Raw genomic sequence first — 15,209 nt, 5'->3', positions numbered from 1 at the left:
GGAATTCAGGCGCCAAAAGATCTTTGTCCCGCATTGCATATGCAGGAGTCTTCCAACCAGCCAAATGCTACTCATCTCATTACCTGATTGAGAACGACTAATGCATCTCCACTCATGCCCGCAGACCTGGTCGGCTGCCAAGGGAACGGACCGAATCATTCACGGATCGGGAAAGTGGCACAACCTAATTCTCATCAGATCTCGTATTTATTCCCTTCTCAATCTAGACTAGTACTTGACTATCTCATCCAACGTGGCACATACGTTACACTAATTTCTTGAGTCTCCACTAAGAAGTTTTCACCATTCTTTCATCAAGGGCAAAGATGGTTCGGTGTTGGGTGGCAATCTCCTCCTCCTGGTGGCGTTGTACAAACGCATTTCCCAGTCCCAGCATCACACGTTGCCTTTGTACTCTCACATTTGTTGGTCGCCCACTGCGTACAATCTGCTTTGGTCGTGCATAGGTGTCTAGCGTGCAGACTCCCTAAGACGTGAATGAGCCTCGTCAATCTGACAAAGCAGCCGGGTGAAACAGAGCTGGAGGGATAGTCAAAGGTATAGAGATCTTACCTGGGAGGACGGTGGCGCCGACGGTAGGTAGCGTAATTGGGAGGAGCAGCGTGGTGAGCAGAGCGCTGAGGTAGATCGATTGCATGTTTGATGTAACTGAATTGACTTATCACTTTTTCTGCAGAAGCTTAAGCAGAACGAGGAGCCTAGGAGGGAGCTTGTCAATATATATGCTTGGTCCCCGGTCTAGAGGTCCAGATATTTGATACACAAGTAGGCACACACACCTTTCCCTTCCCGTGGCAATTGGCCGATCAGCCCCGTTCAGAGAGGAGAGGGTGTGCCACAGACTCAATATGCATGTCTATCCCACATTGATCATTTCGACGCAAAGGGGTGGGGCTCACCAGGGAATCACACTTGCTGACTCGCTCCATCGATGGCTCTTTGTTCCTACTGATCGTTATCCGAAGGGCTCCGAGTAGGATGATTACGCTACTAATTGACTCTCAGGATTCCACGTGGTCTGTTCTCACGCTTGCTCACGAGCTACTTCATAGTGTGGTTGGATCCAAGCTGAGAAGAATTGGGTTGGCGAAGTCTACGATTAGAATGACTATGCTGCAGAATTCAGCAAGCTGGGCCTTGGTCGATGACGAAGTTCAGACTATACCCGTATCTCGCATGTACCCACATCACTGAGCTCCAGCAGTCTTACACTTTGATTCACTCTTCCAAAGCGCGACAGCCATCTGTCTCAAAAAGTCTAAACCCTCTAGGATATATGCCAGTGGCATGCCAAACCGCGCCTTCCACTTCATCACCCGCGCGCGATTCTTCTCGCGTCTCTTAGAGCGCTCGGCTTCCTTATAAAGCGCATCCTCAACGGCAGCGACAAGTTTGTTCCATGCTCTCGCAGACTCTACGGTTGAATGGTCGAGTATTTCTTCCACAAGCCCGGGATCTTGTGGCGTTAGGCGCTGAGCTTCAGATATAATTAGTGCCCGAGCGACGCTTCCGGCCCAAAAAGAGGGATCGAAATCTATGCTGGCAAGGGGATCAATGAATGAGTCGTCGTCAGTTGCGGTGTTGTGAATCGGGGTTCGAGACTTGCCAGACTTGGCGAGTCTTGATGGTGCCATGGTCCGAGTATTGGGAGTCAAGAACAGATGAATCTTAATTCTAAAAAGGTATGTTTGTGGAGATGAACAGAGCTCGTTTGTCAGATGTAGATAGCTACTTGAGAGGTAAATGGAAATTGGAAGGAACGACAGGAAATGGAAGTTTGATTGAGTCATGGAGGCGTAATGGCGCACTTAAACTTCCCCAGATACAATTTAAAAAGTTTGCTGCATACCATGAACGTTGAAAGACCCACAAAGATGCACGTATTCACAGAGATATCAGTAGCTGTAGGGTCTGAAGATCCGAATCACCGTTCTCTGTGTCACAGGACAGTTGTGGAATGGAATTTGCTTGGGTGAAGAGAGCAGGATGGTTTTGGGGTGGAACCCTGCTGCAAAGGCAGAATATGAACAATTTGGACTAATGAGGAGGCAGATTTGTATGCAGAATTTGCGGAGGTAGGCACTAATGGCGTGGATTGGCATGACTTGGAAGATCTGAAGAGCGAGGAACTCTGCTTCTCGCTACCTTCGCCAGATCAATCTTCCTTGGACGTGGCTCCTAGATAGACCACGTAACGGGACAATCAACTCAATCATACAATTTGAGGCAGCTCAATTCAACTTCAAAGGAAATCACAACCAAATAGCTTAGTCCTTTGTTTAACCTCAAGATAGTCCAGCAAACTTTTTCGATTCAGGAGCACCTCCAAATTACCTGACAGCCGCATGAAGCCCATACTTCACCCTACCCATCTTCTTTACCAACGCCTCTCTCCCTCAGACCCCCGTCCCATCATTACAAGGCTGCCCTGTTGCCCGACCGCAAGGTATACATGTACAGGAACAGGTTGTTCGAGGCGGACAGCTTCCAGCGAAGAAGAAACAGTCGCCTTGGCAGGGTACAGGGGAACTTCCTATCCACAGTGTGTATCAGCATATAGGAAAACGGGAAAGGGGGGAAGAGGGGTGGGGTTGGAGGGGGGAGGGTGGAGGGGTTCGGTTTCGTACTGACTGGGAAGAATCATGCCTGAAAGTAGTAGAGGGAAGAGGCAGATGGAGGCGACGAGGACTTTGAGGAAGGGTGATTGCATTGTGTGAAGTATTAAGCTGGTGAGGACGGGGCGGCGGAGAGGGGGGTCAAGGCTCGAAGGTCAGCGTTTGTTGTAGGATTAATGAGAAGTTGGATGATGAAATTTCAAGGCCAGAAAATTGGAGAACTTCTTTCTGGAAGCAAAGGAGACTGCTTTTGAGGCATGAGTGATGCTGCATCCCAGAATTGAAGCCGTACACCATGAACGTTCATAATCATACCACAGCTGCAGAATCAGAAAGCGAAGTTTTCTTTGTCCACTTCTCTGGTTGCCCGAGGTCAAGCGAGGGAGAAGTGCAATGATGCCATGTGCTGCCCGGATTAATAATATGCAGGATTTAGGCACTGCTGCTGCTGTCATGCACGTAGGTACAAAGGTTAGATCGTGCATAAGGTACTGCATGGACCTCGCGTGGCCTTCCTATGAGACGGTCCGATCCTAATTTGAGGGTGTGGGCACTGCAGCACTCCTGCCTATTTCGATTCTCGATCTGCCTAATAGGGAAATGGGACCTACGTGTTGTAAGAGGCTACAGAAAATGATTTTTGTGATATGGGGGATCAGACCTGGTGCCCGAGCCGCTCAGTGCCACAGGAGACGCAGCTTGTCAACTTTTGAGATGGATGCATTGAATCACGTTGGATGATCAAGAACGTTTTAATATTAAGGACTAGACAGGGACGGAATTCTTCGACCACTTGTTCATGAATTGACTAGGACCAACTAAGGCTCGCTGTGTTCGCCATACGGTGCCTCCCTTCTTGCCTAGCATATCAGTACTCTTCATGGACCATCAGCTAGATTATCATACTCATAATGGATTCATTAAGGGCATTCTATTCCCGTATGAGCTCCACAAAGGCAGCATTTACGACCGGGTATTGGCGGATAACAAGTAGAGTCGTAATAGGTACAAGAGGCACGAGATTCTGCTGGAAAGAAATGTCTGTCAGCTTGTAGGTATTCTTGAATAATGTTGCGGGAGCCGTACTGGGTATGGCAAAGCCTTTGGCAATCAATGGCACGAGGCAGATCAAGCCGAGCAATGTTTTCAAGGAGATTGAGTGCATCTTGGTAGTCGAGTAGCGGTGGTTGGAATGATATATATATGGACTTGTTGGAGACTGGCTGTGGCAAATATTCTCGATGACAGGAAGCTTGTTTGTGGGAGTCAAACGATCTTTTGACGAGGGAGACTGAGTGACTATATAAGGAGTAGGCGCGGTGTCTAGTCAAGGTACTTCTGTATCTTCAGCGTCCGAGAGACTCCGGCTGGTACGTATAGGCCCGTGCACACCCCCATAACTTCAGCAGGAGTACGACCAATGATGAGACCCCGTGAGTAACCATGGATGTACCGTTGGCTCACATGGGGGGCGGAATCGTCTGTGAAGCGAAATTTCAGTTGGAACAGACAAGGTAGAGTCAGTCTTGTGCCGGGTATGAACGCGGCTTGAACCATCAGAATTGGGTCGAGTAAGAGGTGAGGCATCAAATGGCTTCGTTGTCTCATCTTGGCTCGTAAAGCTCAGCAGCATCTATTCGCGAGGCCGAAGCGTTTATGTACATACTCGACTTTCGCCGGGGACAAGCATCCACTGCAAGGCATCGAAATACTCACAAGGCAGTGGTATGATATTGAGAATGACTATCGTCCACCACTACCGCGATCATAAAAGTCCCCTCCCTCTCTTTCTCTTTCCAGTCGCTTGTCAAACTCCCTTTGGGCTTCACCCCTTGCGTAGCTTTTCTCTTCTTCAGCGCCCGAGTAAGAGCCTTCAACTTCTTGCTGTGCTTGTCCAGATCTTTTCCCTGTCCGATTTGGAACTTGACCATTCATAGCACTGTTCCGTAGTCTATCCCACGCGTTCGTACTTTCACCAGAAGCACCAGCGTCGAATTCAGGTTCGGCATCCACCCTCTCTCGTGGCTTGGATCTTGGCGCTCGAGGTTGTGCTTGCTGCCTCTGAGGTTCCCGTTGGTTTGTCTGCATGGTATCAGTCCGACCCTGCGACCTTTCGCTCCGGTCTTGGCCTCCGCTTCCAACATCTGTGCCATAATCTATTGCTGAGCCTTCTTCAAATTCGAACATACCCATCCCGCCAGTTGGACTTGCGTCGTCGAAATCTCGCGACGATTTTTCTGTCCGAGAAATGGTTTCTCTGTGTCTTGCCCATAGATCACCCGCCTCACGGTCGCCTTGTCCCGTAGGATCCTTCCGAGTCCTTGCTCCCTCTTGCCGCTTCGGTAACTTTTGCCCTCTTGATCGGGGCTGGTCCTCTTGTCTATTTAAAGTGTCACCCTGTGTAGTGCGACGGATCTCATCCGACTCTTTTCTCACTTGCTGTAGCCTCGAATCTGACTGCTCTGCTGTGGCCGCAACAACGGCGCCGTAGATCGCAAAGAATGGCACAAAGGCAAACCAGGAGAAGGCGAGATAGTTGGTGCCTCTAATCGCGTGAAGAAGTATAGTCTTTATATTTGGACTCATGCGCCTAAGATATTCTCTTGGTCCAATCGACAGGTGTTGCCCATCCCAATTTGCTATCTTATTTCGCGGAGCTCCTTCGGCCGGTCTTAGATTGCCGTAGAGTGGGAGTTTCATACCCTCTCGAGTCGCATATGTGCGCCACCCCGCGAAGGCATAAGTCACTGGAAGGCCAAGTGAAGCCACTCTTACTCCATTCGCTGTACATGATGCGGATCCCGACAGCTCTTCTGAGGTGAGTCGACGATTCAATTTCTGCTCAAGGGCATTGAAGCGATCGAGAATGCTTCGTTCAAAGACTTGCTCATTCTCGTCTCTTGAAAAGGGTAAGAACGGTCTGGGTAGCTTCATGGCCTGTATATGAGGAGGTAATCGGGCGTATGAGCTGGAAGTAGTAGAGGCCTCAGCATCGTAAGGATCTGGTGAGGACTCGAAGCCCGTGTCGGGGTCTGAGCTTGGTGTGGAATAGGAAGACATGCTCAATGACATGACCGTAGAATCTGTCACATCTGGCTCCAGATGTAAATATGAGAGGCCATGACGCTGCTTTACTCAAGTCTTGGCACCGTCAAGCATTAAATTATGCATTAAACATAAGCGCTGCATATCTTTTAGTTGATCTTACAAAACCGACAAGGTAGATGCGTGACGGATAATTTACCGAGCGAGGCTATGTGATGAATCCATATGTTATCTATCTCAACATGCAACGCCGGACCCGGACGCCGAGCAATTTTAAAAGTCCTCAACATGCAGCTTTGAGCTCCTACTGCATATTCGAAAAGAGTCGCCGCTGATTTGTTTGTCCTCATATATTTATTGACACGTAGACATATTGATATGTTCTTCTGGTTCTCATTATGCCACTATCTGTGTGGATTTCCTGTTTGGTACTGTATTATGTCCTCTATGCCGGCTTGCGCAAGACCTTAGGGGCACAGAACTGGGAGCGTTATTGCGGTGGCACACGATACGCTCAGAACTGGATTCTAGTGCAAAGCCGCAACCGCTCATGAGACACACATCTGTACTGCAAAGAGGGGCCCTAATTTCAAACGCGAGCTCTTCATTTAACGGGCAGTCGTTCCGGCATGGGCTCATGCGCCTTGTGCAGGGATCGAGATCCTTCAGCCTCGCGTGAACCGTGAGTGAGCACCTTCCAAGCACCTTTCCAGTTTCCATCGAGAGATGGTATGGAAGTGCTTGAAACGCGTATTGCCAGCACACCAACATGCCACTTCTACTTTTGGACGTACATCCTAGCTCCGGCTCTCGGCAGCCAGTCTCTGCTCCGTGAGTCCGCCAGGATCTAACCTTCGCCCTGCAACGATCGACGTTGACAGGCGGTCAAGGGAAGGGGGCTGGTAGCAAGTCAGCGACAGCCCCCCTGTCAAGGGACCCACTCACCGCCTAGCCTGCTCACCTAGCTCCTCGAAATCGATCTGCAGAGTCGCGGAGCCACCTCGCCAGATTTTACGCTACCAATGTACTGTATTGAGCTATGTGGTCAAAATTACACCTCCCTCAACCACCAGTGCCTCGGTCGATTCACCGGGTCCCCAAGTCAGCGAATAAACCCATACGGAGCTTTCAGGCAGTCTGCAACGGCGAATCAAATCTCTTTTTGGTAGCTATGTGGATATCTCCATTGGAGGACAACGATTCCACGCAACACCGGACAGTCAGTCGATTCTTCGTGTTTCTGAGTATCGGGATGGTTTAGCAAAGCAGGAAATACAGCCCGTTGCACTTTGCTTCTTTTGGTTATTTCCGACGCTCCATGACTGCTCATATAGGTATGATCGAAGTCATCGCCATGTCTTGGTAAGAGAAAAGTTTCCCTGCGATCCCTGAGGAGGACCAGCCTTTTGAGTTCGAAGGCTTTCTCAAAGGCTGACCGCATGCTTAATTTCCACCGCTGGCATTTGGGTCCTGCTTGGGAGAAGCCGTTGGCCTGTAAGAAGACAGACAGTGCATCGTGCAGCTTGTTGGTCAATTTTTTGCATGTATCGACTTCATCAAATGACTCTCTGAGAAATTTATGTCTACACTTGAACAGAATTTGTCTATAAAGCTCAGGAAAGACTAGCAAAGGCCAGAAGTCAGCTCAGACTGTCATTTTTGCTACTGTCAGCTTACCTTTGTCAAGTTCCTCCACTACGTCCTGGCCAAATTTCGATCTGTGGTGCATTCGGCTTGTAATTGCATCGTGGATCCGTCCACTCCCTAGCACCCAATGATGTATGGCGGCTATCTTGATAGCTCTTAGCAGATCCTCAATGGAGAAAGCATTCGACAATGCTGAATCGTACAAGTCAAAGATCGTTTCTGAGCAGAATACTTTCTCGCAAATATCGTGGAAGTCATTGTCTGACAGTGCTCCACTGAGCTTTGGAGCAAATAAATGTCTAGAATCCGCCAAATGGCAAGATTTTTGCCAGTCACGGCCTTCTTGAAAGAGGTGTTTAATGCCCAGATCCACATATCGCAGAATGTCAGATTGAAGGCTCGACAGCTCCTGGACGCTACAACTGAAAGCCCCACGGTCTTCTGCAAGATAGTTGTCAATTTCTGCATAGCGTTCTTGATACTTAGTGCGAGAAATGAGGGTGGGAATGCCTGGCTGTAGCACCGATTGTTGATGAATGTTAAGCTCGTGGTCCGAAGTGGGCGATGAAAGGTCTGATAACGGCTCGATTGGTGGGGCCTCTGGGGTCCGACGAGTCGGTACGATGACCTTCGGGCGTACCTCAGAAGCTTGTATCTGGGCGTCGCTAAGACTGAGTATCAGTATAAGGACTAAGAGTTCTCGATCGAAGATTGAACTCTCACGTCTTTGGGAGCTTTACCTACTTTTGGGGTTTTCGTGGGCTCTCCGAGGTCTCTTCGCTGGGATTACACTTCCAAAGGGTCTTTCTGACCTTTCTAGGAGGATGTTCGTGTGCTGGTCTAGTTGCGCGTGGAGCCATCTCAGCGTCTTCCTCAGAGGTTCCTTCGAAACTCCGCTTGTAGCCTTTACCCTGGAAGTCAGAGTGTATGGAATCCAAATACCATTGCGGCAGCACGGTGATGCCGTTCTCAAATAGTTCCACAATAAAACTTTGTTTATAATGGCGGATATACTTTTTGGACGCTAGCCTGTTGAATTTACTCCTGATGTTCGTCGGGGTAATTGCTAGCTTAGGGTGAGTCGCCTTGACCACCGCGAACAATTCTTGGTAAGCTCCATTTCTGTCCAGCATGTAAGGACCAGCCCTGCCTTTGTTCTTCTCGAGGTGATCTAACATCGTTTTGACTGCATCTTTGGGGATAAGTGGCGCCATCTTTGCGTGATGATTCTCGTCTTCACTAGGCGAGGCCAAGAAGAATTATCGTCCATGTCCAGGAAGCAAGTCTGGGAGGAGAGAATCTGCAAATCTTGAGAATAAGAGCGACTAGGGCGACTTGACTTGCGTAATGAAACGCAAGCGTGAAATAAATTGTAATCAATGATGGAGGGTAGACCAACAGGGATCACAAATTGCTGTCGATCCCTCATTTCCACACACCAAATAAACACGACTGTATAAGTCGTAATAATAGGTCGTGTCGCGACTGGCGCGCCCGCGTTTGGGGAGAGGAAAGCCGGGTGGCGCTCTAAAATCTACCTACTATCCACGAAGTTCATTCTGGTGTCTTGTCATCATAGACCTTGATTACAGTCTTTGTCGGCCTTCTCTGCTAGCAGCCCTCGAAAATGTCTGATGTGTTCTCGGCTCAGACAAGACTTGCCATTGCTATAGACTTCGGAACAGCAAATTGCAGTGCGTCCTGGACATATTACCGGCCCGAATCGAGTGCATGTCTGCTGAAAGATGACTTTGACATCAAGGGTATACATAACGTTTTCTTTCATGGCCAGACAGATCGATACATGAAGACAGAGTTTGCGTGGAGTCAGTCTCTCCAGAAATGGATCTTGGGCAACCGCATCGACTCACAGATCGGGAAACGAAATCTTCGAGAAGAGGATCGAATAACTCATGTCAAATTGGCACTTGACCCCTGCAAGCATACTGAGAAAATCAGGAATCGCATTCAAGATCAAGTGGATGCATTACCTGCAGAGGCCGGAATCATGTCTATAGATGCCTTGGTAGTAAAGTTTCTCAGCCTTTTCTACGCAGAAATTACGACTAAGCTGGCTGACCATATATCTCTTGACAAACTCCAAGTGGAGACTGTCATAGCCATTCCGGCAGCTTGGGACCTGAGCTTAGCCCATAAGATGAAAATGCTGGCTGAGAAGGCAGGATTTCGTAATGTAAGACCGCCTGTTTACGAACCTGATGCTGCAGCACTCTATTCCCGCTTCGACAGAAGTCGCCTATTTGATCATGCACCGGCTTCGCTCGCGGACTGCGAGGCTTCATTCATTATCGTGGACGTTGGTGGTGGAACCGCCGTAGGTTTTTGGACACAAATCTATCACACCTTGGCTTACATCATAGAATGTGGTAACATATACGATTGAAGACCGTTCCTTGGTTCAGTCATGTCCATCCGACGGTAGATGATCAACTTTTCCCTCTACCTCGTTGCCGCTAAATACCCACCACAGGTGGTCTGCATGGCTCTTGCCTACTGAACTCAAGATTTTATGATGTGTTCGAAGAGACAGTTGGTCACAAGATGAAAGACATCATCGAGGAATGGACGAAGAAAGAAATCAGGAGACTTTCTCATAAGAAAGCACCTCCCAAAGAAGAATACAGAGTTCTTGAAAGAAGAATCAAGGCTAAGTTGAGAGTCTACGTGGAGCAGCAATTCGAATTGGCCAAAGAGTCCATTGACAAAGATTTCGAAGGAGAAGGGGTTTTCCAAATTGAAATGCTTGGTATAGATACCTACGACCCCGATTTTGGGCTATGTTGTCCTTACTTCGAAATCTCAAGGTGAGCAGGCCTCATCGCTTGTAATGTTTGCTGAGTTTCGAAGAGAAGCTATCAGGGAGAGAGTCTTCTCTCCGATGATCACACCAATTCTAGAGCTCATCCAAGCGCAAGTCTCAGAATTTGATTCAGTCCAAGGGAAGCTTGGATTGAAATTGAGAGTATGCCCATTCGATCAAGATGAGAAGTATGTGCTGAGCTTAGAACAGAACCTTTTCTTCGTTGGAGGCGCCAGTTCAAATGGTTATATCCGAAAAAGGATACAGGATCATTTCAAATCCTTGACGATGTTGCCACGCCATGATAATTCGTACGTGCGGCGCATGATGAGCATAAGAGCTTTCTGATTGCGTTTAGTGCCACTCTTGTAGCTGACGGATCCCTCATACGTTACCTACGACGCGATGCCATCAAGACTACTTCCGTATCGCGTAGCTTTGGAGTTGTCTGGGATGAGGAGTACGAAAAAGATACCCATGGAAGCGACGTGAAGCTTCACCGAGACAAGTTTGATCAAAAGTACGTGGTGAGAGACTGTATAACTTGGATCTTCCGAAGGGTATTTGAAATCAACTTCTATCTTGATCGACGCTTATCCCTTCAGGGCGAGCACATTCCTTCAGGTGAAGAAAGATTCATGCCTAAGGGGGCGTGGCATGCAGTCCCGATTACCGGTCTGCAAAGATTGAGGCAGAATCTCTATCAATCTAAGACTCAGACCAAAGATCACGTCCCATTGTCAAGTCCCAAAAGCGGTAAGCGAGACGCCCAGCTTAGTGTTCTCGAGTTTCTTGCTGACTAACGACGTAAACTAGGTATACGCCAGATTGGATATGTGGAGATTGTTCTTTCGACAAAGGACAGAAAGGACTTTCAAGTGATATCACGGGGCAAGAAGAAGTGGCATCTATTTGATTATACAATGAGGATGAAGTACGATCACTCTGTCATGGAGTACGAGTTCATTATACCAAAGAATGGCTGTGGCGAATGTAATGAGAATTGGGAAGAGAGCAATGGGGCTAAGGTCATGGCAGCGCGACTGGAACCCGACATCTGCTTTGATTGGCAAGAGCAAGAGAGCGCGAGCACACAACCTCCATCCGGCTGTGCATCAGACCAAGTCGCAAATCGGCCTCCTACCAACAACAGTGCAACCGCAAACTATATATACAATGACATTTCAGGTCGACGCGATCAACCGCAGATAGATGTGAATCAGTCCACCAACCTTAAAAGGAAACAGAAGCACATGAAGGACCTCACACATAAACGCACCCGACATTCCGACCTAAACCACCATGGGGCGGACCACACGCCTTACTCAAGCCCACTGCCCAAGAAAGCCCCATCAAAGCGCTTGATTACACCAGATATCCATCCTCATGAACGATCCCCTGCGTCTCGCGCGAGGGGCAACCCAAGAAAGGCTATCCAGACGAGCGCACCAATGGCGATCATGTCCGAGCTACACAACAACAAACGACGCCGTGGGACGAGCATATATGATTTTGAAGATTCAAGTGAATACTGGAGTGATGAAAACGCGGAAACGGGGCCCAATCAGCCGCCTGTGGACGTATGGTCGTTTTGGCCGGAGAACGCATGAGATGAAGGCACGAACGAGGGGGATTTCCATTGCGTTATAGGGTCGAAGAGGTAGATAGGGAGAATTGAGAACCATGTATGTTTCATTAATTGATGCTATGTTAATTGATGCTATGTTAATTGATGCTATGTTAATTGATGCTATGTTAATTGATGCTATGTTAATTGATGCTATACTAATTGATGCTATACTAATTGATACTGTTGTGCCGTAGCATATCACCTTCCTCCTCTCCCATCTCAACTAGTCAGGCTCAACTCGCCAAAGTGTGGATTAGGCTGGCGTTTCTGAGGGGAACGAGAACGGAGTCGTTTGCCCACGGTCTCAAAGGCAGATTCTGCCACCTGACGAACCGTTTCGATGTTTTTGATGCGTTCAGTGAGGCCACCGACGCACCGGTCCTTCGTATTGCCAGCTTTTTCTATCATGCGACTTGCCTCCTCAATGTTCACTGAGTTCTCGACGAATGCAATCGTTAGATATCGCTCTGGCTTCAGATAACCGAATATCTCCTTGGTGGGCTTGGGAGGGAACATGTCCGACCTAAAGATATGGTCGTAAAATTTGTCGAATAATTGAATCTTTGGATGAGTGTCTAGATCCCACTTTCCACATTCAGAGGACTCAGCCAAGTTCGGCTCCCAGGCATCGACGTTGTACTCGTGATAAGCAGGGAAATCTAGCCCAAGGAGGTCTTTGATTCTCGTCGCAAGATGCATTTTTTCAATCCGATACCGCATCGTACGATGGAGCGCCTTGACGCATTTCTCGCTGAGACCTCCTCCTTTGATGAATTTCGTAGCCCGGAACCAGGCTAAGCTATCGGTTGCTCTATTTGATGGACTGGGGTGACTCTCCAAGTATGCCATGCACAAATCTTTGATGATACTGCATGCTTGACGGCAATTGAGGCTTTTCTCACAATCATAGTGTCCGGGGAAATCGTCGGTGGTATCTGACCCAGGCTGGCGTCCATGTCAATCTTTGCTGGATTGACTGAGATGCTGGCTTTCCTGAGAGCTAACTGACGTTATTTGAAGTTTGTCAGTGCTGTACAGTCAGATATAAACCATCCATCGTATTTAGGTGACGCTAGGTCCTGTCCTTGCTTCTTTCCTTGGCTGATGCCGTGATGTGGGCATGAGGTCTCTGCCTTTGCTGAGCCGAATCTTAATTATCGAGCCTGGCCTTCGTCTGTTTCTTTTTGGGATCGTCATCTCACTCGAAGATTCTACTGACTCGGGGCAAATATCGCCTGTGATGCCGCAAATTGCGGGTATACGGGTACTCGGCTGGTTATCTGGAGGACACCGAGAATTAAAAGTACGCCCTACGAGTCCACCAAGCGTTAGATCATCGTGATTAGGGTCAGTGTCAGTGTCGCCAACGGTTTGAACGGTCCCATTTTTGAAGCTACTGGACTGTCAGTGGCAAAAGCAGTAGTTTAGCAGTTGATTTGAAGGCCAAACTGGATCGCTAGCGGTTGAACTTCACTTTGCTGTTGAAAGGGGGTCTTGGCAAGATCTTATCTCCTGGTGAGCAATCTCAAAAATTGCTTAATATATTAACTATTAGTTAAAGCAGTTGGTTTACGACCTCAAACCGGACCGTCAGTAGTTGATTTGACCCTTGAATTGGACCAACTGTTTGTCAAACCAACTAGTTGGTTTGCCCAAACCGTTGGCGACACTGATCAGTGTCTGGTGAAATGTTGGGGCCCTGAAAGTGATGGATTGCAGGATCGATAGATGTTAATAATGCTATAATAAAGTTAGGGTGAATGAAAGGGTTTGAGTTGTGTTAGTGAAGGGCTTTAGGGATTTCGCTATTAGTGTGAATTATTGTGATTTATTGCTTGAAGGCTTTTGGTCAATTGAATATCGGTGTCAGTTGTAAAAGCTTTCGAACAAGGTCGGCAGAGCTACAACGAGATGCCTGAAGAGAAGAAGGAAAGAAACCAAGACAGATGAGAAAAACTTCCTTTTATGTCTATGTTCTCTTGGCATAACGCTCTATGAGTCAGAGGTATCCACAACTTTTACTTTGTGCTCTACCTCGACGCCGTTAGAGGCTTGCGGCCAAAAGCAGCTCATTCTGCCGATACTTCGAAGCAAACTCCACACCACAGTTGCCCTCACTGCCAGCGTAACAGTCAGCCCCCGATGGCAGCAATTCTGATAGAGGGCAATAAAACCAAAGATGAAAAGATCCTTCAACTACAAGGAAATATATACAGGCTCGTAAGGGGCCGAGAGTCGTAACTTTGGAGCTGAAGTAGTAGGAGTAAAGTCTAGGAAGAATTCTGAGGTATCGTGCTCCCTTGCTCCACTGTCTACAAGACCCATAACGCTATCAATTGGAGTGACTAGGAACATATCTTAAGTCGTCAATGAAAGTCGTTGATTAAGTGGCTGTGCCACTGTACGCTTAGTTGAGCCACTGGAGTTTGACGATTTAGGGGTGGCCTTGTGTTTTGGATCTCCGGTCGGCTGAGAGTCTCGGACCTTGAGACCGATATCTTCGTGAATGGAGGCTTTAGAACTTGTTGGTGAAGTATTTCTGGAAAGGTCGTTCATGATGGCAGAATGCTATTTTCAACCCACTCTGTGTTGCTCTATCAACCTAGACGCTGAGATTCCGCCCTTCATGTTAACTTGCGCTTCTAGATCACCACTCTGAAAATTTTCATCTTTGACACTTTTGAGCCTCTGTAATTTTACATGTAGGCCGTTCGGAGACAGGGAGACTATCACCCTCATATCATGCATATCCTGTGAACCACTTTTATTACTATTTGTAAGCTTCGAGAACATTGCAGGTGAGCCGCTTAGAGATATTGAGGCCTTCGCTGCGCCATGCTGAGGATATTCAACATGTTGTTGAGCTTGTTGGAAAAGGCGCAGCGCCGTGGGGCGAATATTAGCGTCAAATGATAAGCACGACGCAAAACATCTATTGAGAGTAGAAAAGTACTGCTCAGGCAGAGGTGGGTAAGTGTCGTGACTGGTTGCCATGCGGTAATCGGATTGGGGGGGTAAATGAGCAAAAAGCATAGGTTGTACATCCCAAAAAGCGTGTCAGGCTCCTGAGCTCTAACGTAAGGCCGAACCTACCTGATCCTCCCCCACTGGGGAATGCTCGGGAGAATGTTCAAGCTGGTGCATCAGTGGCAGACATGTTGGAACCGCACGAGAGGAAGCGTAGCATGCTTGATGATCATGAAGAGTCCGAAGAGCCAGAGAACGATGAGAACGCGAATCGAGATCTGGATATGATGCAGTCTGTCGATGATATACTGCGGTCTTTGGAGGAAAATGCATGAACTGAGATCACGGTCAGGAGAAGTTTCTGGTGGATTCTATGGTATTGGAAGCGGGTATGATGAAGGACACTGGGGAATGAGAATTTAAATTCATGATATCGAGGACCGAGACTAGTATTCTTCTTTGG

The 15,209-nt window shown here is 48.0% G+C and overlaps 4 protein-coding genes across 4 annotated transcripts; 2 read left to right on the top strand and 2 right to left on the bottom strand.

Moving 5' to 3' along the window:
* Positions 1-4,379: 4,379 nt before the first annotated feature.
* KY384_007916 (uncharacterized protein) lies at positions 4,380-8,542 on the bottom strand (the record flags this gene model as incomplete). Its single annotated transcript, XM_044816405.1, has 3 exons — positions 4,380-5,719; positions 7,359-7,993; positions 8,073-8,542. The coding sequence occupies 3 exons, from the start codon at positions 8,540-8,542 to the stop codon at positions 4,380-4,382; spliced, it is 2,445 nt and encodes an 814-aa protein (XP_044667045.1).
* A 413-nt stretch (positions 8,543-8,955) lies between these two features.
* KY384_007915 (uncharacterized protein) lies at positions 8,956-9,732 on the top strand (the record flags this gene model as incomplete). The annotated part of the gene is made up of 1 exon (XM_044816404.1): positions 8,956-9,732. The coding sequence occupies one exon, from the start codon at positions 8,956-8,958 to the stop codon at positions 9,730-9,732; it is 777 nt and encodes a 258-aa protein (XP_044667044.1).
* Positions 9,733-9,890: 158 nt separating this feature from the next.
* KY384_007914 (uncharacterized protein) lies at positions 9,891-11,759 on the top strand (the record flags this gene model as incomplete). The annotated part of the gene is made up of 4 exons (XM_044816403.1): positions 9,891-10,153; positions 10,197-10,460; positions 10,508-10,905; positions 10,966-11,759. 4 exons carry the CDS (start codon positions 9,891-9,893, stop codon positions 11,757-11,759), a joined length of 1,719 nt encoding a protein of 572 aa, XP_044667043.1.
* Positions 11,760-11,998: 239 nt separating this feature from the next.
* On the bottom strand, positions 11,999-12,478 carry KY384_007913 (uncharacterized protein; the record flags this gene model as incomplete). The annotated part of the gene is made up of 1 exon (XM_044816402.1): positions 11,999-12,478. The coding sequence occupies one exon, from the start codon at positions 12,476-12,478 to the stop codon at positions 11,999-12,001; it is 480 nt and encodes a 159-aa protein (XP_044667042.1).
* Between the last annotated feature and the right edge of the window lie 2,731 nt (positions 12,479-15,209).

Source organism: Bacidia gigantensis, assembly GCF_019456465.1.
Source record: "Bacidia gigantensis strain McMullin 20006 chromosome Unknown contig_278, whole genome shotgun sequence".
In the NCBI taxonomy this organism is placed as follows: domain Eukaryota; kingdom Fungi; phylum Ascomycota; class Lecanoromycetes; order Lecanorales; family Ramalinaceae; genus Bacidia; species Bacidia gigantensis.
This window is presented reverse-complemented; position numbering and strand designations above follow the sequence as displayed.